Source organism: Natrix helvetica (genome assembly GCF_964273705.1).
Source record: "Natrix helvetica genome assembly, chromosome: 6".
NCBI lineage: Eukaryota > Metazoa > Chordata > Lepidosauria > Squamata > Natricidae > Natrix > Natrix helvetica.
The window spans coordinates 28,200,020-28,220,247 of record NC_138553.1 but is presented as its reverse complement, the minus strand read 5'-3'; the positions used below and the strand labels follow the sequence as shown (position 1 = coordinate 28,220,247).

At 40.8% G+C, this 20,228-nt stretch overlaps 1 protein-coding gene across 1 annotated transcript in view; it reads left to right on the top strand.

Annotated features, from left to right (window-relative positions):
• The first annotated feature begins 4,408 nt into the window (after nucleotides 1-4,408).
• Nucleotides 4,409-20,228, top strand: part of TMPRSS6 (transmembrane serine protease 6) — a 29,060-nt gene continuing 13,240 nt past the window's right edge. The window contains exons 1-9 of the mRNA XM_081958248.1: nucleotides 4,409-4,497; nucleotides 8,187-8,346; nucleotides 9,213-9,355; nucleotides 9,996-10,063; nucleotides 10,633-10,817; nucleotides 14,396-14,437; nucleotides 15,848-16,052; nucleotides 16,970-17,106; nucleotides 19,221-19,333. Coding sequence (XP_081814374.1) covers nucleotides 8,193-8,346; nucleotides 9,213-9,355; nucleotides 9,996-10,063; nucleotides 10,633-10,817; nucleotides 14,396-14,437; nucleotides 15,848-16,052; nucleotides 16,970-17,106; nucleotides 19,221-19,333 — 1,047 coding nt within the window. The 5' untranslated portion in view covers nucleotides 4,409-4,497; nucleotides 8,187-8,192. The remainder of the gene's footprint in view (nucleotides 4,498-8,186; nucleotides 8,347-9,212; nucleotides 9,356-9,995; nucleotides 10,064-10,632; nucleotides 10,818-14,395; nucleotides 14,438-15,847; nucleotides 16,053-16,969; nucleotides 17,107-19,220; nucleotides 19,334-20,228) is intronic.

The following is a 20,228-nucleotide window of genomic DNA, read 5'->3' as shown; positions in this document are numbered from 1 at the left end:
TTTGAAGAAAACATCAAGTCATTAGCTAGGAAGATGGGTGGATCAGCTCATTTAAGCAGAGAGATCTGCACCTGTGCCTAAAACCGAAACCAATTTCAAATACAAATTCAGTCAACATTTGTCAGACTTCCTGCTGTCTTTGAAGGAACAATAGAACTGCCATAGTCATGCAGTGTGGCAGTACTTTTAATAATAACACAATGAAAGAGAATAAATTGTAACACTTCATTAGCATACTTTCCATTGTGCCTATTCTTCTAGTTCATGTTGAATCAAGCCCATTTATCTAATCTTCTACATCAACAGTGCACAATCAGAATTTTTCAAAGTTTCATGTGTCGTCATCCCCCCTCCCAAAGTCCTGGCTATCTCTTTAAGAAACTTTGACCTAATTGATATTTTGAATGTATCTAAAGTGGAAATTATAAATACTAGGCTAGATTATAAGCAGGCTAAGTATAGTTAAGTTTAATTTAATGACAATTGAAAAAGATTCAAATGGAGCCTTTGTTCTGCCTCCAAACATTCATTTTGGAGTGGAGTCCACAATGCACCACTCAGTGTTTGCTTGATCTAAGATCCTGGTAAACTGAGAGTAAAACTTCTTAATTTAAACAGGAGGAATCTCTCATTAGGATATAATCAGCCATTCCTGATTTTTTCCCACAGTGTACAAAACATGGCTACTGTTCTATGTGGATGGAGGAGACTTTCTTTCTCTTTATCATATTTTGTCAATCAACAACTTGTTTATGTATCTTTTCTGCTTTTCTCATAACAAAGAGTGTATGAAAAAAATGTGGTTAACATTACAAGCACAATAGTAAATTGAAAACTGCTTGCCAATTGCAACAATACAGAGGTTGCAGCATTGAAATGACTTGATATTTGATGGTTTCCTGTTTTTTAATCACAGCAAGCTCTCATGCTTGTTTTAATTGTTCTTCCTATTAACATTCACACTCAATAAACACATTTCCATCTGATGCATTTTACATAATAAGAATCTAAATCTGCAGGCAATTTTTAATTTGCCCCATGATTAGTAGAATGAAAGAAATGCTACTGATCAATACACCTACATTATGCCTAGCATTTTGCATATGAGGGAAGTTCTTTACCCAAATTTGTGGTCTAAAATCCACATTTTGATGGAGTAGACAGTAATATTTGACTACATTTAGTTGGCATTAAGACTTGGATTGAAGGAAAACTTCAACATCAATTCTCAGCAACAATGATATAACTTCAGGGATTGAAAGTTTTACATCCTCTGTATGATAAAATCTTTATAAAAGTAGTAGTGCAGGCTACAGTGAAGTCCAAGCAGTGCAGTCTTTGAATGAGTAAGTACTAAAAGAGGATGAGCTGCTACTTTGTTTCTTGCACATCTTCGAGGAAAGATGCAAAAACAAGGGAATTGGCAGACAAATCTAGGAAGACCAGCAGGGCCACAATAAAAGTGTTAGCAGAGATACCTGACTTGGCACTTCTAACACTGTGGCAGAATATGTACATGTTTTTGAGGGAAATGATTTAAAGAGGCAGGGCCACACAGCCTTTCAGTTTTCTTTTTCTTTTGTTATTTACAGATTCTGTGTGGTCTATTGGTTCCTTTAAGGCAGGGGTGTCCAAACTTGGGAACTTTAAGACTTGTGGACTTCAACTCCCAGAATTCCTCAGCCAGGCTGGCTGGGGAATTCTGGGAGTTGAAGTCCACAAGTCTTAAAGTTCCCAAGTTTGGACACCCCTGCTTTAAGGCAAACAGTACATTTTTGTCTCTCAAAGAAGCACTTCACACTTCCCAAATAAAGCCACACATGTCCTTTCTAGTTACCCAAAAGATCCAGTTGGTCCAACATCCAGACCATGATTTCTGCATTTTTGTTTCACTGTTTCGAAGTTCATGACTGCAAGTAAAATCCAGATGACTTTGCAAGACGTTGCACTACTCAGCAAACTCTGTCCAGACCCAAGCAACATGAGTGATTCTACTGGTAGACTATTTGGCAAAGATGTCTGTGGCCAGGTCTTCCTGCCGTTCCTTATCTACCAGGGCATGAGCCATCTTAAACAGAGCCACTGTCAGACGCAACTGGACAGGGAAATCTTTATCACTTTTTTTAAAACTTTATAATTGCTTGTGAAAGTTATCCTCAGGGCAGGTTTAGAAATGGGAGGAATTTCATGCCTTGGATTCCTGTGAGGAAAACTGTTAGTAATGTAATAAGGATTTTCAAAGATAATCACAAGGCTGCATATCTGACTTGACTTTAAGTCTTTTAAGATAAGCATCAGATCCTGAGGCTATTCACATGTTATTGAATTGTAACTTACCTCACTGTTTTAGCCATTGGTAAGGCATGCGTGGAATTCATGCATGATAACTAATGGAAGGATTTGTGTTGTCCATCTGGTGGTGGCTTAGAAGGATCAGTCATCAGACATTTCAGATGATCCAAAGATAATATTAAAGAGCAATGTAAAATCAATGTCAGTTTTAGTTTAGTTAGAAGGGAAGGGGAAGGGGAAAGGAGAAGGGAGAGGAAAGGAGAGGAAAGGAAAGAGAAAGGGGAAAGAAAGGAAAAGGCATTAAATGTTGCTTCCAAATTATCTTATATTGGCTGTTTCTTAGACCAGCTTACAAAATCACCATCTTCATATTTTTTTAAAAAATGAGTTTATTTATTATTATTTATTATTATTTATTTCTTAGCGCTTATAGACCGCCCCCTCTCCCAAAAGGGACTCGGGGCGGTGTACAGTCCATATCAGAAAGACAATTAAAATTATTAAATAGATAGATACATAAATAAGAGGAGGATAAAAAGATATGCAGAACTGCACTGCTAAGTAAATAATTTAAAATGCACAAAATTTAAAACCCCAATATCCTATAAAATTAAGTTTAAAAGAACAATCCCTCTAAAAACCAGTAAGAAATATGTATGCCAGGAGGTAGACGTTATAATTATGCCAGGCCAGCCAGTCGGAACAGGTGTGTCTTTAATTTCTGTCGGAAGGAGCGGAAGTCAATGGTGGTTCTAATGTCGGGGGGGAGGTCATTCCAGAGGGTTGGGCCCATCACAGAGAAGGCCCTACTCCTTGGCGTCGCCCGCTGGCATTGCCTAGTGGACGGCACCAGGAGAAGCCCCTCCCTGTGAGAGCGAATTGGCCGCAGGGATGTGTGTGGGAGGATGCGATCCCGCAGGTAGCTAGGCCCTATGCCATGGAGCGCTTTAAAGATGGTGGTCAGAAACTTGAAACGCACCCGAAAGACCACAGGCAGCCAGTGCAGCTCACGCAGGAGCGGTGTTACGTGGGAGTACCTGGTACTAAAAGTTTAAAAGTTCTGTCTTTATTTTCTTATTAGTACTCGGCCGTCTGCATTGAACAGCTGGAATACTGATTATTTTTATTTTGTTTTAAATCTATCTAAAAAGTGCTTTTTATTTGTTTCATTATTTTTATATGTCCATCCACCTTGCTATAGCAAGTAGCTAACAATAGAATAAAAATGGCATCCAAATAAAAACCAATTTTGTTCTTACACTTTTTTGTCAACATTATTACCTTACACATTCACTTTTCTCTACAGACTCTCTTCCTTAGTGATGTCTCCCTTTTTCTACTTCTTATTTGCTCACTAAGTTTTTTATGCAGACGCACTAGTTTCTGTTGCTGCTGTCTTTGAGGGTTTTTCCCCCTCAATGGAAAAATGTTAATTGTGCTTTGGGTATTTCTTTGCTTTAGAATCTCTCAACCACCTTTAAGCTCACTTCCCCATCAGTGTCTCCAGCTTTGGAATCTTACTTAGCATTTCTTTGAGTTTGCTAAATTCTATTTGCTTTGAAGTTCACAGCATTTGTTTGATTTCACTCAATTCCACATTTCCTTAAAATCAAGAACTTTGGCCTTACTTATTATTTTCCACCAATGCTGGAAGCCAAGGGGTGTAACTAAGACAGGGAACAGTTGCTGGGCGACTAGGTAACAGCTTCTAGAGCAGGGTCCAGAGGGAGGGAGAGCTAGGAGTAAGCACAGCATTATCCTCCCAGTTGCAATATCCATTTAACCTTCCACTAGCCACATCTGAACTCTTGTGGGCTATTAGTTTTTCTAGTCTCTGTTTGGAGATATATCAAGTCACTTGGTACTGAAAACTACTATAGTTTTCTAAGGAATTAACTGTATCAAGCAGGTATGGTGGTGCTGTTGTTTTTGACAAACCTGTTAGACCAGCATAGTTGTTAAGTGACTCAGAACTTTTGGCTGGACAGCCATGTGATAGACAATTCCCAGGACAAGCCCTGCTTTCCATGGAGAATAGGGCAAAGGCCAAAAAAGCAGGGCAGCGGATTGGACAACTCACCTCAGAGAAGACCTTGGGTCTGAGTAAATATTAAATCTCACCAGTGTTTACACATGGCTTTGTGTGTGCCTCATTTTGGATGAGCCTGTGTCAAGTGAACAATACCACAGAAGGCTTCAAATAAGGTAAGAGCCTATTATTAGGTTTACACCAGTGGAGAGGGAAAGTCGTATATATCAGTGTGGATGTTGAGTGGGTATTTATGTGCTACAATTGATAGGAAAGGAGGGAGGAAGGAAGGGATTAACTGTTAGCTGTTGCTAGGAATTAGCAATTATGGAAAGCCCAAATTATTTTCTTTTACACATTTTGCTATAGTTCTACCAAAAAGAATATACTGTATATTTTTGTGCATTACTGTGATTAATTGGAAAGGCAAACTATAGGTCTGCGATCTGGACTAGAAGCTATAAAGGTGGGAAGTAAACTCTGTAAGCAAGGTGGGGGGAGGATGGAGCAGGCGGGAGTCCCATTTCCCTAGGCCGCTTGCAGACGGAAAACATGGCTGAGGCAGTTTGGGGTAGGAACCAGGTGGAGGAAGGGGCTCGTGGACCTCAGGATGCCAACTTTTCTCTCCAGATAACCACTGTCTTATTTAATAAAACATGTGGCGAGGGAAGGAAGAGGTCCCCAACATTGCTGAGGAGAGGAAGGCTGAGACACATTCAATTTTCGAAGGGATCCAATGAAGAAAACTCCTAAAGATGGGTGCATAAATTACCACAGCACTAATAATATAGAAGAACACGGGGAGCTACCTAATATTGGGCCAGAGTATTGGTTTATTTAAGCTAGTATTGGTCTTTCTGACTGGCAGCTAAGATGTCAGTGGAGATATCTCCCAAATTGGTCTTTGGCCGGGTGTAAGTAGATGGATGACTGGATGTACAGTAGGTGCTTGTGCATTTCTATATGAGGAGATAGTGTATAGCCATCTCTTTCCTGCCTTAATTCTGGAGGTGAGATGGTCGAGAAACTCTGTGACTTCCATTTTTGGATCATGGAAATGTCTTTGCTGAGCCTAACATTTTAGATTTTGTTATGGAAAGCAAAAAAAAAAAAAAAGGAAAGAAACCTGGATGAAGGGAAAACTTGAAGCCCAACTATACTTCTGGAATTAGCAATACTGGTCAAACCATGTGGCAGTAACTTATCCCAAGATCAGTGTTAATTGCCCAGAATAGTGTTCTTGCTGCTTTTGAAGAACTGATGCAGCCTCATCTCAAGAAGCTTTCCCCAACTTAATGCCCTCCACATGTTGAGATTACAGTTTGCAGCATCTGCTGTATTGATTGGGAATTCTGGAAGTTGTAATCTTTGGAACGTAGCACACTTAAAAGACTTGGACTAGTTTTATACTCTTTACATTTTTGTTCAGTTGCCAATTTCAAAGGGGGCTACTATGTAATATTAAACTTTCTGTGACAAGAAAAGGCACAAAGGGAGGGCACGTAATAAATATTTCAAGAAGATAACTTAATCTCTTTCTCCTTAACACACACACACACACACACACACACACACACACCATAGTAAAAAGAAAACAAAGGAAGGCATAAATCTGTTTAATTTATTTCAGATCAAGTATAAGCTTTGTCAGACGTCTGTCCCCTGATATATACTGGTAGACCTCAACTTATGATCACAATTGAGCCCAACATTCAGATCAAGTATAAGCTTTGTCAGACGTCTGTCCCCTGATATATACTGGTAGACCTCAACTTATGATCACAATTGAGCCCAACATTTGGGTTGCTAAATGAGATGTTTGTTAAGTGAATTCCCCCCCCCCCCATTTTACAATGTTTCTTGCCACAGTTATTAAGGGAATCACTGCAGGTATTAAGTTAGTCACATGGTTGTTAAGTGAATATGGCTTCCCCATTGCCTTTGTTTGTCAGAAGGTTACAAATGGTGATCGTATAACCTAGGACGCTGCAACCGTTATAAATATGAGTCAGTTGCCAAGCATCTCAGGTGAATTCAGATCATGTGACCACAGACATGCTGCAATGGTCATAAGTGTGAAAAATGGTCCTAAGTCACTTTTTTCAGTGCCAGTGTAAATTGAATGGTCTCTAAATGAACTGCTGTAAGGCAAGGACTACCTCTATTTATGGTAAATTTATGCCAGTGATGGTTAACCTTTTCGGTGCCGAGTGCCCAAAGCGTGCACATGAATGGAATGCGAGTGCCCCCCATGTATCCGCCCCACCCCGTGTGTGTTCTCTGCGCATGCACCCTTCCCTGTGCCTGCTCTCCACCCTCCATTTTGCCTTCCAGTTTGGTGTAGGAGGCTTTTCAAGCCCAAAGGGCATTTGGGGGGGGGGGGGTCATGATCTCAGCAGTTTCTCCCCAGGTGCCCAGGCTTTCTCCTCCATTCCTGCCACAGAGAGGCATCTGCAGAGGGTGGAACCTGCGGAGATCGGGGAAGGCACAGGCAGCAGGAATGCAGGAGAACACTAGGGTGCACTGGGGGAGAAAGGTAGGGCATGCTGGGGGGAACCTGCAGAGATTGGGGAAGGCCCCAGCCCAGCGCATGCACAGCAGAGACCCAAAGACCAGCTGGACAGCGGGAGGCACGCTGTGCATGTACTGTATGTGCGGTGGAGCTGGGCTGGGGCGACAGCTGGTGTGCCCGCAGAGAGGGCTCAGCATGCCATCTTTGGCACATGTGTCATAGGTTTGCCGTCACAGATTTATACAATTGCTTTGATTAGGAATATTTCCCTCCAAGACATTGGCATAATGTAGTGAGCCTTTTTGTGAACTCTGTTCTCAGAACTCTGTACAAGACAAAGGCTGGGCCAGCTTAGCTACAGCACAAATGACCTTCAGCTCCAGGGTGATAGGATTAGCCCTCACTCAAGTCCCAAACCAGGACAAAGCCATTAAACCATAATAGGAATTGCCCAAAGCTCCTGCATTACATCATCATCCAGCAAGATTCAACCAGGCATGGGACAACCTACAAAGTTACTCCTGCATGGCCCCATGGGAGTTTGACAACCAATCAGAATACATTTCTTACACAGGAACAGGAAGCTCCAAGGCAGGGTTCAAGAGAGGTTATAAATCAATCTCTCTCACACACCCATGTGATCATTTTGCCCAGGACTTGCACAAACCATGTGGTCTGTCCACCATTAAATCATCTTTCCAAATAGCCTCCATGTTTCCAGTGTCTTTCTCCCTACTTGGAATTTAACCCAGATGGACATTTCTTCCAACATTACTTAATTTCTTATCCTATCATGAAAATGTGTATAATCAAATGACCACAAAACTATGCAAAGGGATGGTTTATAAGCTGACATATGGTCTGATCCAATGTACATTTAACTAAAAGATGTCCTTATGCTTAATGTGGCTTATTCTCTGATAAATTTACAGTGAATTTCAGACTTTCAGTATTGAATTTCAGTAGGTCACTCCATGGGTAAGCAGTTAAGAATTTGGTCTGGGTATTTATGGTGCTTGTTTTGATCCTTGAAGTAGCCTGCAGCCTTCAGATGTAGCATCAGATGCTAGCAGTATATCTAGTACTGAAATAAAATTCAGTGACATGCCAGTTGGCTGCTGTTTACTGAATTGAGAAAGACAGCATCTTGTCTTCCCATATTCTTTTTATTTCTTGTGGACTCAATGTACTCCTAAGTGCAAGAAAGTAATACTTCAACGTTCTCAAAATTGTGCTTGCTTCCATTTTTCCTTATCTATAAATGTGCCCCAAGTATTTAGGTGGGAATCTAACACATTTGGAGAGCGTAAATATAAATTGTGGATCCTAATTCTTGCTTTGCTGTTTGGTAAGGTAACCATGACTGAGGGAGAAGAACAGGAGGAGGATCCAGTGGAATTACCACCACAAAACAGACAGAAGAGTAAAGTGATGATCTGGCAATGCTGCATCCCAGTTTTGATAGTCTTGGTGCTGTTGAGTGGAGCTGGAGCAATAACTTGGTATTTCTTAGGTAACAAACGCAATGCATCATTCTTCGTATTCCTGATTCCAATATTGGGGGTCAAGGAGAGAAAGTGCTCAGGGAAAGCATTACAGGGAGAGGAGTCAGTATAGCTGCATGTGACTGTCTCATGGCCATGTCCAGTGACTATTTAGTTCACCTATGGCAGGGGGGTCAAACTCACAGCCTACGCACCAGATTCATCATGTGCTGACCATGCCCATCCCCAGTTTAGTGAAGGTGTGGGGAGTCACAATATGTCACGTGATGATCTGAAAAACATGAGTTTGACACCCCTGACCTATGGTCAAGATATAGGCCACATAAGGTACAGAGATTATTTTGTCATAATGTGTTATTAAATTGGTGTGCGTGCATGTGTGTGTGTGTGTGTGTATAGATCTTATTTTCTATTTAAGTCCAATACCATTGATCTAAAATTGTCAGGTACTACACTTCAGCCAAGGAATCATTACACTACAAACCAGGGGTGAAATCCAGCAGTTTCTGACATGTTCTAGAGAACAGATAGTGGAAATTTTGAGTAGTTCGGAGAACCGGTAGTGGAAATTTTGAGTAGTTCGGAGAACCGGTAGTGGAAATTTTGAGTAGTTCAGAGAACCGGTAGTGGAAATTTTGAGTAGTTCAGAGAAATGGCAAATCCCACCTCTGGCTGGCCCCAGAATGGGGTGGGGCCAGCCAGAGTGGGGTGGGAATGGAGATTTAGCAGTATCCTTCCCCTGCCATTCCCACCAGGCCACGCCCCCGGTAGTAAAAAAAATGAATTTCACTACTGCTACAAACAACAAGATTTCTGTCTGTTTATAATCTTCTATTACCCAGAAATAATTAGCATCCATATCTCTTTGTGGCAGACTACAGATCGTGGTATCTGGATTCTGCTCATCTGCATTTCTACTCTGGCAGCTTGAGGATCATCAATCGGCAGTATTCCCAGGATCATGGGAGAATGGAATCCAGAGCTTTCTGGACAGAGAGATCAAAGATACAGAAGATGGTAGGATTTCATGAGTAAAATAGCATATTCGACTAGGTAGTTTAATGGATATGAGCCAGTGGTGGGTTGCAGGCGGTAAGCCCCGTACCAGGGCATACCAGTGCCTGCCCGGAGCACTGGGTAACATTCCGGTACGGTGCTCTGGAGGGCCCATCTGCCCGCCTCTTGTCCTTACCAGTCTTTAAACTCTTCTGCGCACGGCACGTACAGCGCCTGCGCAAGGCTCTGCCAAGCAGCTGGAGTGTCGCAGAAGTGTCGCTGGAGGGTAGGATGCATGCATGCTGTGTGCGTGCATGCTGCATGCATTCATGTGGAGGACACCGGGACCCACCACTGATATAAGCATAAACCTCGACAGCATTTTTACTTGATCTGCCCCAGTAGTTTTGTAGTAGCATTACATGCAAAATTAAATATGTCCATATTCTCTCTCCGGTTATCATTTTCATCTACTCAGATATTGCTAATGTGTTTTGTACCTTGTGGACAAAAAAATAATTGGAACAGGGATAATTTAAATTTATGGTGATCTTCATTAAAGTTAGACAATTTAGTTTCCTACACTAAATGAGAGGTGACATGTATTGTTAAGGGGAACATACCGGTATCTCAGCTTGACATAATTTAATCTCCTTTACAGTTAAATGACCTAATTCATGCCACTAACCTGGCCTCTTTCTACAACTCCAGTGCTGTCTATGCCTTTGGGTGAGTGAAGCATTATTAGTTTTTTGAGAGATCATAGAACATGGGTGTCAGAAGTAGAACCCGATCTAACTTGCTTATACATCCTTTGGTGTGCATTTATGCAACCTGCTTTTAGAGTTTGTATTGACTTACTGTTTCATAATAATAGAATATTTGTGAGCTTACACTTGTATATATAAGTTATTCTGGTTTGTGCTTCATGGGATGCAGGAGAATATTATTTTCACCCAAAGAAATCTTTTCTATCTAATCTTAATTATCGTTTTGCATCTGGCCTTTAATGGTTAATTTTCTAGAGTGGGGGAATTTTCTGATTCTCCCCACCCTCAAAAAACAAACCTCGGTGGGTCTTGCTAGTCAGACATCTGCCTATATCTGCCTTAGATGTTGCAATATAAACCTTAAACAATTGTGGATATATTTTGGTTATGGAACTGGATAATTGGATTGAGTTATCTATTGTGATGATTGGGAATGTTCTAACTTCTTAACTTAGTTATCATAATTTAATGATGTTTCTAGAAAACTAGAAAAGAGGTGGTAAATGTGAAAATTATTTTGTCTAATAGAGAAGGGTCTTTGACATGCTTCTTCTGGCTCGCCCTTCAAGTCCCAAAAAATCAGCATGTGGAGGTGACAGTGGAAGAAGTAAAAGACACACTCTATAATGAACTTCTTACCAGCTTCAACAGAACAGGTTACCTGTCTTATCAGAATGAATACAAAATTGATCCACAATCTTTAATTTTATTGGGTAAGTACTAACTATATATCTTCCCTTAATATTTCCAAGAAAGCAGCTTCCAAATTTGAAATTCAATTTGATACTGTGGGGGAAAAGTGCAATGAAGTCATGTAGGTTGGGATTGCATATAGATATACCTACTGTATTGCCAATGTAGAAGACATAATCTTCAAGAGGGATTAATCTTGTAAAGCATGTCTTCTCTAGAATAAACCACACTGAAAAATTATTTTTAAACCAAAATAATTGTTATTAGATGCTAGATTACACTTCCTAAAAGATATACATAGGAACCTGATTCAACCGAACATCCCAATGAAAACAGTAGAAAAATATTCTATGTATTTTATATTTATCTGGTGGTCTGATTATTTGAACAGTTTGGCCCTTTTGGGCCATTGGAATAAGTGAAAAAGCACTACGAGTTTCCCTTCTTTTATAACAAGGGTTATCTCTTTGAAAAGGCATCATTATTTCCAATTCTTTGAATTTCCTTGTATGGATCCCTGTATAGTATCATCAAATGAATAGCATTGTTGCTTTCTACTAGTACTTTCTGAAGATGAAGAGAGCTGGATCTAGATCTAGGTCTAGGCCTTTTCAATTTGTTTGTATTAATTCAAAAAATAAGAATTTTTTTTCAAACGAGAAGAGAATTTGATCAACTCAAGGATGGATTGTGGGTCAATAACTTGGTTAGCGTGCTACATTGATAATGGAGATGTCTTTTCATTCAGGAAGAGATGATAAGATCTTTCTCACTTATGAGGTGCATTTTACCTAAAGACCAGCTGAAAACTTTTATATTTCAGATACTAACCTCTCTGTGCAAATTAGAGTCGGACATCAATAGCCTCACAAGATCCTGCACAAGATTTATCACCAAAGTAATCAGTGGATCTTTTTTTCAGAATGTCTTCAGAGGCAGAGACCCTTCTCCAACAATTTTGTAGGGAAATAACTCCCCCTTAATCATAGTAGCAAATAGAAGTGCTATTTTATCTTACTTTCTTTCGACTGAATTGCAGCATGAAAAGCCCAGGAGAAATGATTGCACACTGAAAGTTGAGGTACTTGCACAAGCCTGTGGCCATTTCACAACGGAGTAGAACCTCACACTTGATGAGTCGGCATTTTTGCAGTACTTTCATCATCTCCCTTGCTTTGCATAAAGAAAGAAATTGAATAGTGAGAGCGAGAAACAGGGAGACTGAAAATGAGGCACTTGATCTCCATGCTGTTGCCTTTTTTTACTCAGAACTAGAGTTGGTCCTTGTCTCCAGATCTGCTTTCAATGTTTGTCACATATTTATTTTGCAAGGAGGCTTGTGCAAGGCTGGCTATTGCATTAAAGTAACTCTACTATTCCTCTAACCACTTTTTATACCAACACAGAGATTTTGCAGCATTGTAAGTTCAGATAAAGTGCACAAATAGTTAATCTTCTTTTTAGAATGTTATAGTTGTCATCCTTTTTTCTCCCTCCCTTTTTATTCATGCTAAGCAAGCAAGGACCTCCTTAATTGCCTTTTGCCTGGTTTCCCTTGTCAAAATAGCTGATATTAAAGTCTAACGGAAAGGTTTTTTTTTTTTAACTTTACTTACCTAAACCATTTTGTTTCTATTTTTTCCCCATCCTCTTGCTTCAGTGTTGCATACTCTCAAGTTCTACAGATAGGTTTTGCATCCTGAAGTGATTTATCAATGCATTTGATGAATGGGTTTATCAATACATTTCTTAGTGAGTGTCAGGATGCTCCTTCAATCCATCCTTCAATGTTCCTTTCCTCCACTGCTCCAAAAGGAATTTGGTAGAATTAATTACAACTTGTAGTGGTTTCAGCTTTAGCCACTTTTATCCTCTGACACTGCCTCCCCAGGCACTCTAAGGCTGGCTAGCATGCTTGGCAGACATTTTGTAAGTAAATTGGGAGAGGAGGGGGCAGAATTTAATTCAGAGGTGAATGCTTCCACATTTTAACAGGCAGTGCTTCCCATATATCCTTTCAGCATTACAGTATAAACCGCAGGATTGCTGGAAATTCATGAAAATACATATCTTAAGTCAAAATCTGTACATTGCAGAGAAAGGCTTCAGAAATCTATTGGGATGTGATCAAAAAGCACCAAGGGTTTCCCAGGTTATTAGGACAGAAGTTACAGATGTGCAAAAAAAGAAAAGAATGTTTTAATAAGGGCAGGAGGAAAAGCTCATAGAAAGGCAAATAAGGAGTAAACAACATATGGAACATTTCATAAGGCCATCGTGCTAAAATCTTTGGGGTCATACAATCAGCTCTGGCTGTGACTATTCAAGCTTGTTTTCAGGTGGTGCAGCTTTTTCATCCCCAGGTTGGGTTTGCGTAGCTCATGGGATTCTACCTGTTTTGTCCTGGATGGCACTTTAGAACATTTGCATGTGTTGTTGTGAAATTCATTTCAATTTGATCCCTTTTAATTTGCATGGCCACACGCTAATTTCAACGCCCACTCAAAAACAACTTAAAAATCAATAATAAAAATACAACAAACCAATACAAATATACGTGGTTTTATTAACAGAGGTGAGTTGCTCCCGGTTGAGCCCGGATCGGGCAATGGAATAGTAGCGGTGGCGGGAGGCTCTTCCCAAACACCCGGACACTTTTGCGCATGTGCAGAAGCATCACATGTGCGCGGCTGAACCGGTAGTAAAAAATTGGCAACCCACCTCTGGTTATTATGATTTCCTGATTCACAAAATAACTGCCGTACTAAACCAACTTGTTAAAAGCACTGATTTACTCACATAGTTCCTGTCTCGTGTACCATACCCACTTTACCAACAGGGTGATTCCTACCATCCCTGCTACTCTTTGTCCTTTATTTGGACAAACTGACACCCTTCTACAGTCCTGGGCTGCAGCAGCATATCATGTTTATTTTCTAACAAAGTTTATTGGACACATTTCAGGTCAAAGTTGTTTGGGGAAATAGTGGGTGGAAATGGAAACTGGCATTTTGCTCTGCAGCATGTATCTTCTTTTATATTCGTACTTTTTTGAAGCAAAAGGTCAGGTGGGAATGGAAGCCTGTGTGTACTGAGGGAGATATCTCTGAGCACATCCTACTGCTAAAATATATTGTGATTTGACTTTAACTTGTGAACCTATCATTGTAGATCCTGGTTTTGAGCCTAGAATGATGTGTGAAATAGCCAAATGTATCTTCAAGATAGTGTGACTAACCCAATTAGTGGAATGTGTGAAGCCATCTCTCACACTTTCCTTAAACTAATCATAGCTACCAATCCAGCTGTCATAGTAAACCTCACATAATTTAAAGTAGGGGATAATGGCTACCTAGCTCTTCCTCTTTTGGCATGTGTTGAAGAAGGAGGAGGATGTTTACAATGTGAATTTGCAGGGTGTTTAACCTATGTTTAGAATTAGGTCTGAACTGAAGTGTTATTGCAAGACAGAGACAAGTAAAGTCCGCCACGAATGTAACTGACGTGAACCAGAACAAGGAGCAATAGGTAGTTTAGTTGTGGCATCTCATGTGTTTGTCTTCCTTTTTTCTTTTTCTTTTTTTTTTCTTTTCCACAGAATCCAGTCTCAAAGACATAATAGTGCTGAAATCCACCTTGGGTAGGCTCTTTGTTTCCCCCTTCTTTTATTTATTTAATTCTTTATTTGTTTATGTTTGTTCCATTGTGAAGTAGAAGTAAAGACTGTTGCAGACAGCCCTGTCGACAAATATGACATCAGGGACCAAAATGAAATATTTTTTTTTAATATTATGTACCACTTTAATGTTGCACTTGTATTTTTGCACTGATGCATTTTTAGTATGGGCTGATTTTTTCTCCAATGCTTGTTAGTGTCTCTTTAAGTCCATCTTGCGAAAAAAGATGGTTAATAAGAAATATGAATCAACAAAGCATGCATGATGCTAATTCTGCTCCTGATATGTCTTAACACTAGTTAAGTGTTTCAGCAAGGAGCCTATTTTTTACAAATCAAATGAAAAATATCTAACCACCTTAAAGCAAATACCTTTCTCTATGTAAGATATTAATTGAGTGGGTATCAGTGGTGGGTTCCGCTGCCCAACGCTATCAACATGCTGCACACGGGGCCGGGCGGCCTAGTTGTGCACATGCGCTGCGCATGCATGCACATTCCACTGCTCCTGCTGCTCGTCGGACACCCAGCTGCTCGTCGGAGGTCACGCAGGCACCGCACGCTGTGCGTGTATGTGCAATTGGCCTGGTAGTTTTAAAAACAGGTATGGAACGCGGGCGGGCGTGTGGGCCAAATGAGCCACTGTACCGGTATGGTGGCCGCTGCTCCCGGCTACTACCAGTGCGCCCATACCGGGCCATACCGGCTGGAACCCACCACAGGTGTGTATGTATATACCGGTATTAAATGTATATGCCACCAACTCTTTCCAGACTCACAGAGGCGTATCTAACAGTGTAAGAAAACACCCAAATAAAGGATGGAAAGTAACACCAAAACAATTCATTAACTAAAACCAAGATGTATAATATATAATAAATAAAGAATGTAAATTGAAAGTCCCTTTCAGAAAATTCAGTCTTCATTAACTTCTGGAAGTTGATCACCAAGACAACCAGCATAACTCCAGGGGGAAGAAGCTGTTATAAGTATTTTCTGGCTTTATGTCATCTATTCTTGTGAAACTGGGATATGATAAGCAGCTTCTCCTGGAAAGGCCTCCTGGCATAGGACAAATCCAGTTGGAATAAACAGTCCAAGGATGTGGGAGCAACTGCTTTTTGTGGTGCACATTAATATGTAGCTCTCAATAAATCAATACTTATTCCTCAGTGCCAGCAAGTTTTCCAATAACCCAAGTATGCAAAGAAGCCCCAATTTCCTGACGATATTAACATCTACGATGACATTTATTTCTTGGCTGCCAGATATATTTAATTTTGTCCTATATTGTAACGTCTTTTTAACTGTTTTATGTCATCTCTTATCAACTGCATGGTGCAATCTTCAATTCTGTCTGTATCATCTGTTTAGGCTGCTATAGGTACAGCTACATCAGAGAGGATGTGGTTCTAAAACTGAGGGGTCCAGATTATGTAGCCTCCAGCTGCCTTTGGCATCTCCATGGCCCCAAAGGTCACATGATCAAGCTTCACCTGGAATGGACTCTCTCGGAATGCAGGGACCGGTTGGCAATGTATGATGCAGCTGGGCCATTGGAGAAACAGCTCATCACTTCGTAGGTACCCTTCATTTCGTAGCAGCAACAATGGGAAGAGGAGAAGAGTAATAATGAGTACGATATCTCTCCCATAATCCACTTACGTGAACATTTCAGTTTCAGTTCAGGATATACAAGAAATTTCATTTTGCAAAACGATGATCCAGATAATCAATGGATGTAGTACCCATTAAACTAATGAAAAAGCTACTAATGATTACAAATCCTGTAGAATATAGTAAGGCTCAGTCTCCAAAGCAATTTGTTTTGGTTTTGGTTAGTGGCAGGGAAAGGAAGAGAAATATCTGGTGCAATTTTGTGTGGCGATTGGTTCACAAGGCTAGTCCTGCATTGTTGCTTGATGTTAAAATCGAAATTAGCATTCTGGTGAATTCTAACCTCTCTTAGCCATGTCTTCTACACACTGAAATCTGATATTAAAAAACCAAAAACAAAATGTATAGGAAAAGTACATTAGCCTCTCCTTCTCAAAATACAAGTGGAGCCAAAAGATTTCTTGGTGTTCATCATATTGCCAGAAGGATATGACAAGAATATGGAAACTACCATATTTACATTTTTTAATGTGCCAAATATATTTCTAGCCCCCAGGGAGGTAAATTTTGCCTGAAATGGTATAGGGTTTCCTGCCTAAGCAGGGGGTTGGACTAGAAGACCTACAAGGTCCGTTCCAACTCTGTTATTCTAATTCTAAATATTTGAAAGAAAGATGATCTATCTAGCCAACATTGTTTATTGTTGCCAGAATGTTTTATTTATCTAGGGACATTTATTTATTTCCTGGCCTTTTTCACTATGTAATGACTTTTCTTTACCTCTCCTCCTCATTTCTTGCACCTCTTTCTTTATAACTCCCCCCCACTTTCATCATTTTCAACTTACGAATATGATAACAATCTGTTTTCATTCTTTAGACTATATGGGTGTAGCCGGCAGGAACCTGTGGTTGAAGTTCTATCTTCTGGCCCAGTCATGTCTATTGTATGGAAGAAGGGGATGTACAGCTACTATGATCCTTTCATACTCTCTGCTCAGGCTGTGCCCTTTGAAGGTAAACAAAGATATGGGCAGAAAGAGTTAGAAAATGTAGATTCCATTTGTGTTCTTCTAAAGATCTGTCTTTTTGTATATTTTCCAGTTACTACTTCTGTTAACTTTAAGACGTCACATATCTGCAACTGGGTAGGGCTAAGCAAAGGGATTCACAAACATTTGGATGACGAGTTCAGATAAAATCTGGTATTAACACAGAAGGATATCTGACATTAAGGTCATTGTAAAAAAGAGAGAAAAATTGTGCTCTGATTAAGCATAGTACATTCTAGGTAAGAGCCAAAGGGTGTTTCAGTAGAGCATGGACTGGGCTGTCTATAGGCCTATTCAGTATATTAATGCAATATACTGTGCAATTACACTGAGGAACTTTGACATGACCCAACTGGGAATATCAAAAGTCTGGAGAATGTTCTTCCCTCAGCTAAGCTGCAATTGTTCTTTACTATCTCAGTTGTCTTCCTCCAATGAGCAGTTTTGTTGTTATCATAACAACAAAAGGGACAGGGACTAGTTAAGGTTTTTTCCCCCCAAAACTTTCCCTGCCCCCAGCTCCTGCTACAATAAGTAAATATAAATGTAGAAAACTACCTAGTGTTTTGCTTTTGTTTTGCATCTTCTCATTGGTTAGCTGGAAGGAGCAGCAGCATGGCAGGGCAGAGTGCTCCTGTGGTAGGAAACAGCTGAAGACAGTTTAAAAAAAGATAAAGGCAGAGCTGTGTGGGAGTTCTTGTGCCCTGAGTTCATAAACATAGCTCATAAAGCCTACAAACCGTTCAAAATGAACCTCTGGTTTTAGGCGGTGGATCTGAGAGATGGAATCTTTTGCTTGATTATGGGAAGAGTTCACTTAGCTGCCTACTATAGGCCAGCTACTCAACCTTTTCATGTATTGGGTTTACATGCCAACCGAGAATTATGGGAAGAAGGTTGTCTAGTACTTCTTTATGAAAAGGCAGGAAATAAATAAGGCTGAGTTGGATAAATTATGGTCTGAGTCAATGTAAGGTTGACATTCATTTTTTTTAGTCAGAATCCTTTTTCAATATTGGCATCAGGGTGCATAATAACTTGAAGGAGTTTGCTTAAAATGAATGTGTGAATATGCAAGGAGTATATATAAATAGTAAACATTGGCAAACAAAACTTGCCGGTGAGAATCAGATGAGAAAAGTGAAATAAGTGGCTTCATTTATATCTGTCATAGCCTAGTACAGTGATGCCGAAAGTATGGCATGCGTGCCACAGGTGGCACACGGAGCCATTTGTCAGGGCATGCGAGGCGTTGCCCTGTCAGCTGGCCAGCACGCATGTGTGCACTGGCCAGCTGATTTCAGCATCCTTGAAGCCTCTGGAACACAAAAAACTGGCCCTACAGCCAAACCAGAAGTTCGGGAATGGATTTCCAGTTTGCTCGTATGACCATTTTTTGCCCTCCAGAGGCTTCAGGAGGCTTCCCTGAAGGCTCTGGAGGGCGAGAAATGGCCCTACAGACAAACCAGAAGTCATTTCCAGTTTGCTCGTAGGGATGGTTTTCGCCCTTCGGAGCCTTCAGGAAAGCCTCCTAAAGGCCCTTGAAGGCTCCATGGCGATAAACGGGCCTACGGGGAACCTGGAAGTTCAGGAATTGTGACTTCCAGAGGTCAAAAATCAGCCCTACAGACAAACTGGAAGCCACCATTCCCAAACTTCCAGGTTCCCCGAAGGTCCATTTTTTGCACCCCGGAGGCTTCAGGGAAGCTCCTGAGGCCTCTGGAGGGCATCCGGGAGGAGGTGGGGCAGGCTGTTTTCACCCTCCCCAGGCTCCTAGAAAGCCTCTGGAGCCTGGGGAAGCTGAAAAAACCACGGCCAAAGGAGGGGTGGTATCATTGGTTGTGTGCATGCATGGGGGGGGGGGGTGTCACACACATAGCATTATGGGTGTGGCATGCCGGTGCACAATCCTCCCTGTGCTCCCCCCATTATTGGCATGGCAGCGAAAAAAGGTTCGCCATCACTGGCCTAGTATGTTAGTATTTGTATTAAATATTCTCATTTTTTTGTCAAAATAATAAACCTGAGCAATGTTTTCTATGGGATCCAGTAAGTGTGACAATGCTTCTGTCTTTTCAGCCTGCCAGATGAATCTAACACTGCAAGAAAGCTGGGGACAGCAAGGGAACATCAAGACCCCATACTACCCAAGTTACTATGCACCAAATACACAGTGCACTTGGCACCTGATGGTACGATCTTGGCTGTTCCTAAGCAAAACTGAGCTGTGTGTACTTTTATATTTAAATAAGAGAAGCCAGTTGCTGTGCAGACAATATACCTTTACCCTATTGTTGTAAATTCTTATTATCTTTATATTTGACTGTTCCTCAAAAGTTGCACTGAGCACTGCCCATAAACAGATATTTAACACAATTCCATTGAAAGAATGGAGATTTGAATTCCTCTGTATTGAAAAGACTGAAAGTGGCAGCGTTGTCATATTTTATAAGACCTTACTGATCTCACCAAGGATGTATTTTAATATGGTTTGTTTTGTATTTTAGGGAAACTATTTTCCTCTCCCTCTCTTTCTCGGCCCTCATGTTTTGTAAGAACCAGGGACAAATCACCATTTCCATATGTATGCAAATAAAATTCTCAGCAGTTTTCAATGTCATAAGAGATACAACTAGGTGTTTTGGTTAAGGCATTGAGCTAGAAACTGAGAGATCATGAATTCTAGTCCTGCCTTAGACTTATATACCACTTCATAATGCTTTACAGCCCTCCCTAAGCCTCCTCTTAAGCCTAAAACCAGCTGGGTGAGTCCCTCTCAGCCCTGGGAAGGAAGCAGTGGCAAACCATTTCTGAAAAACCTTGCCAAGAAAACAGCAGTGACTATCCAGACTGATTCAAAGGCACATACTCACACAAACGCCTACACCAGTGATGGTTAACTTTTTTGGCACTGAGTGCCGAAACTGGAGTGCACATGCATGCGTGCCGGATCGCAGGAACTCGGAAAAGAGCAGCTAGCACATGCGACTGTCCACGTTCCGTTGCACGTCAGACAGTTGGTCCGGCATGCATGCGCACCGGCCGACTGCCCTCTTCTGGGTTCCAGCGTGCGTATGTGCAAAGACC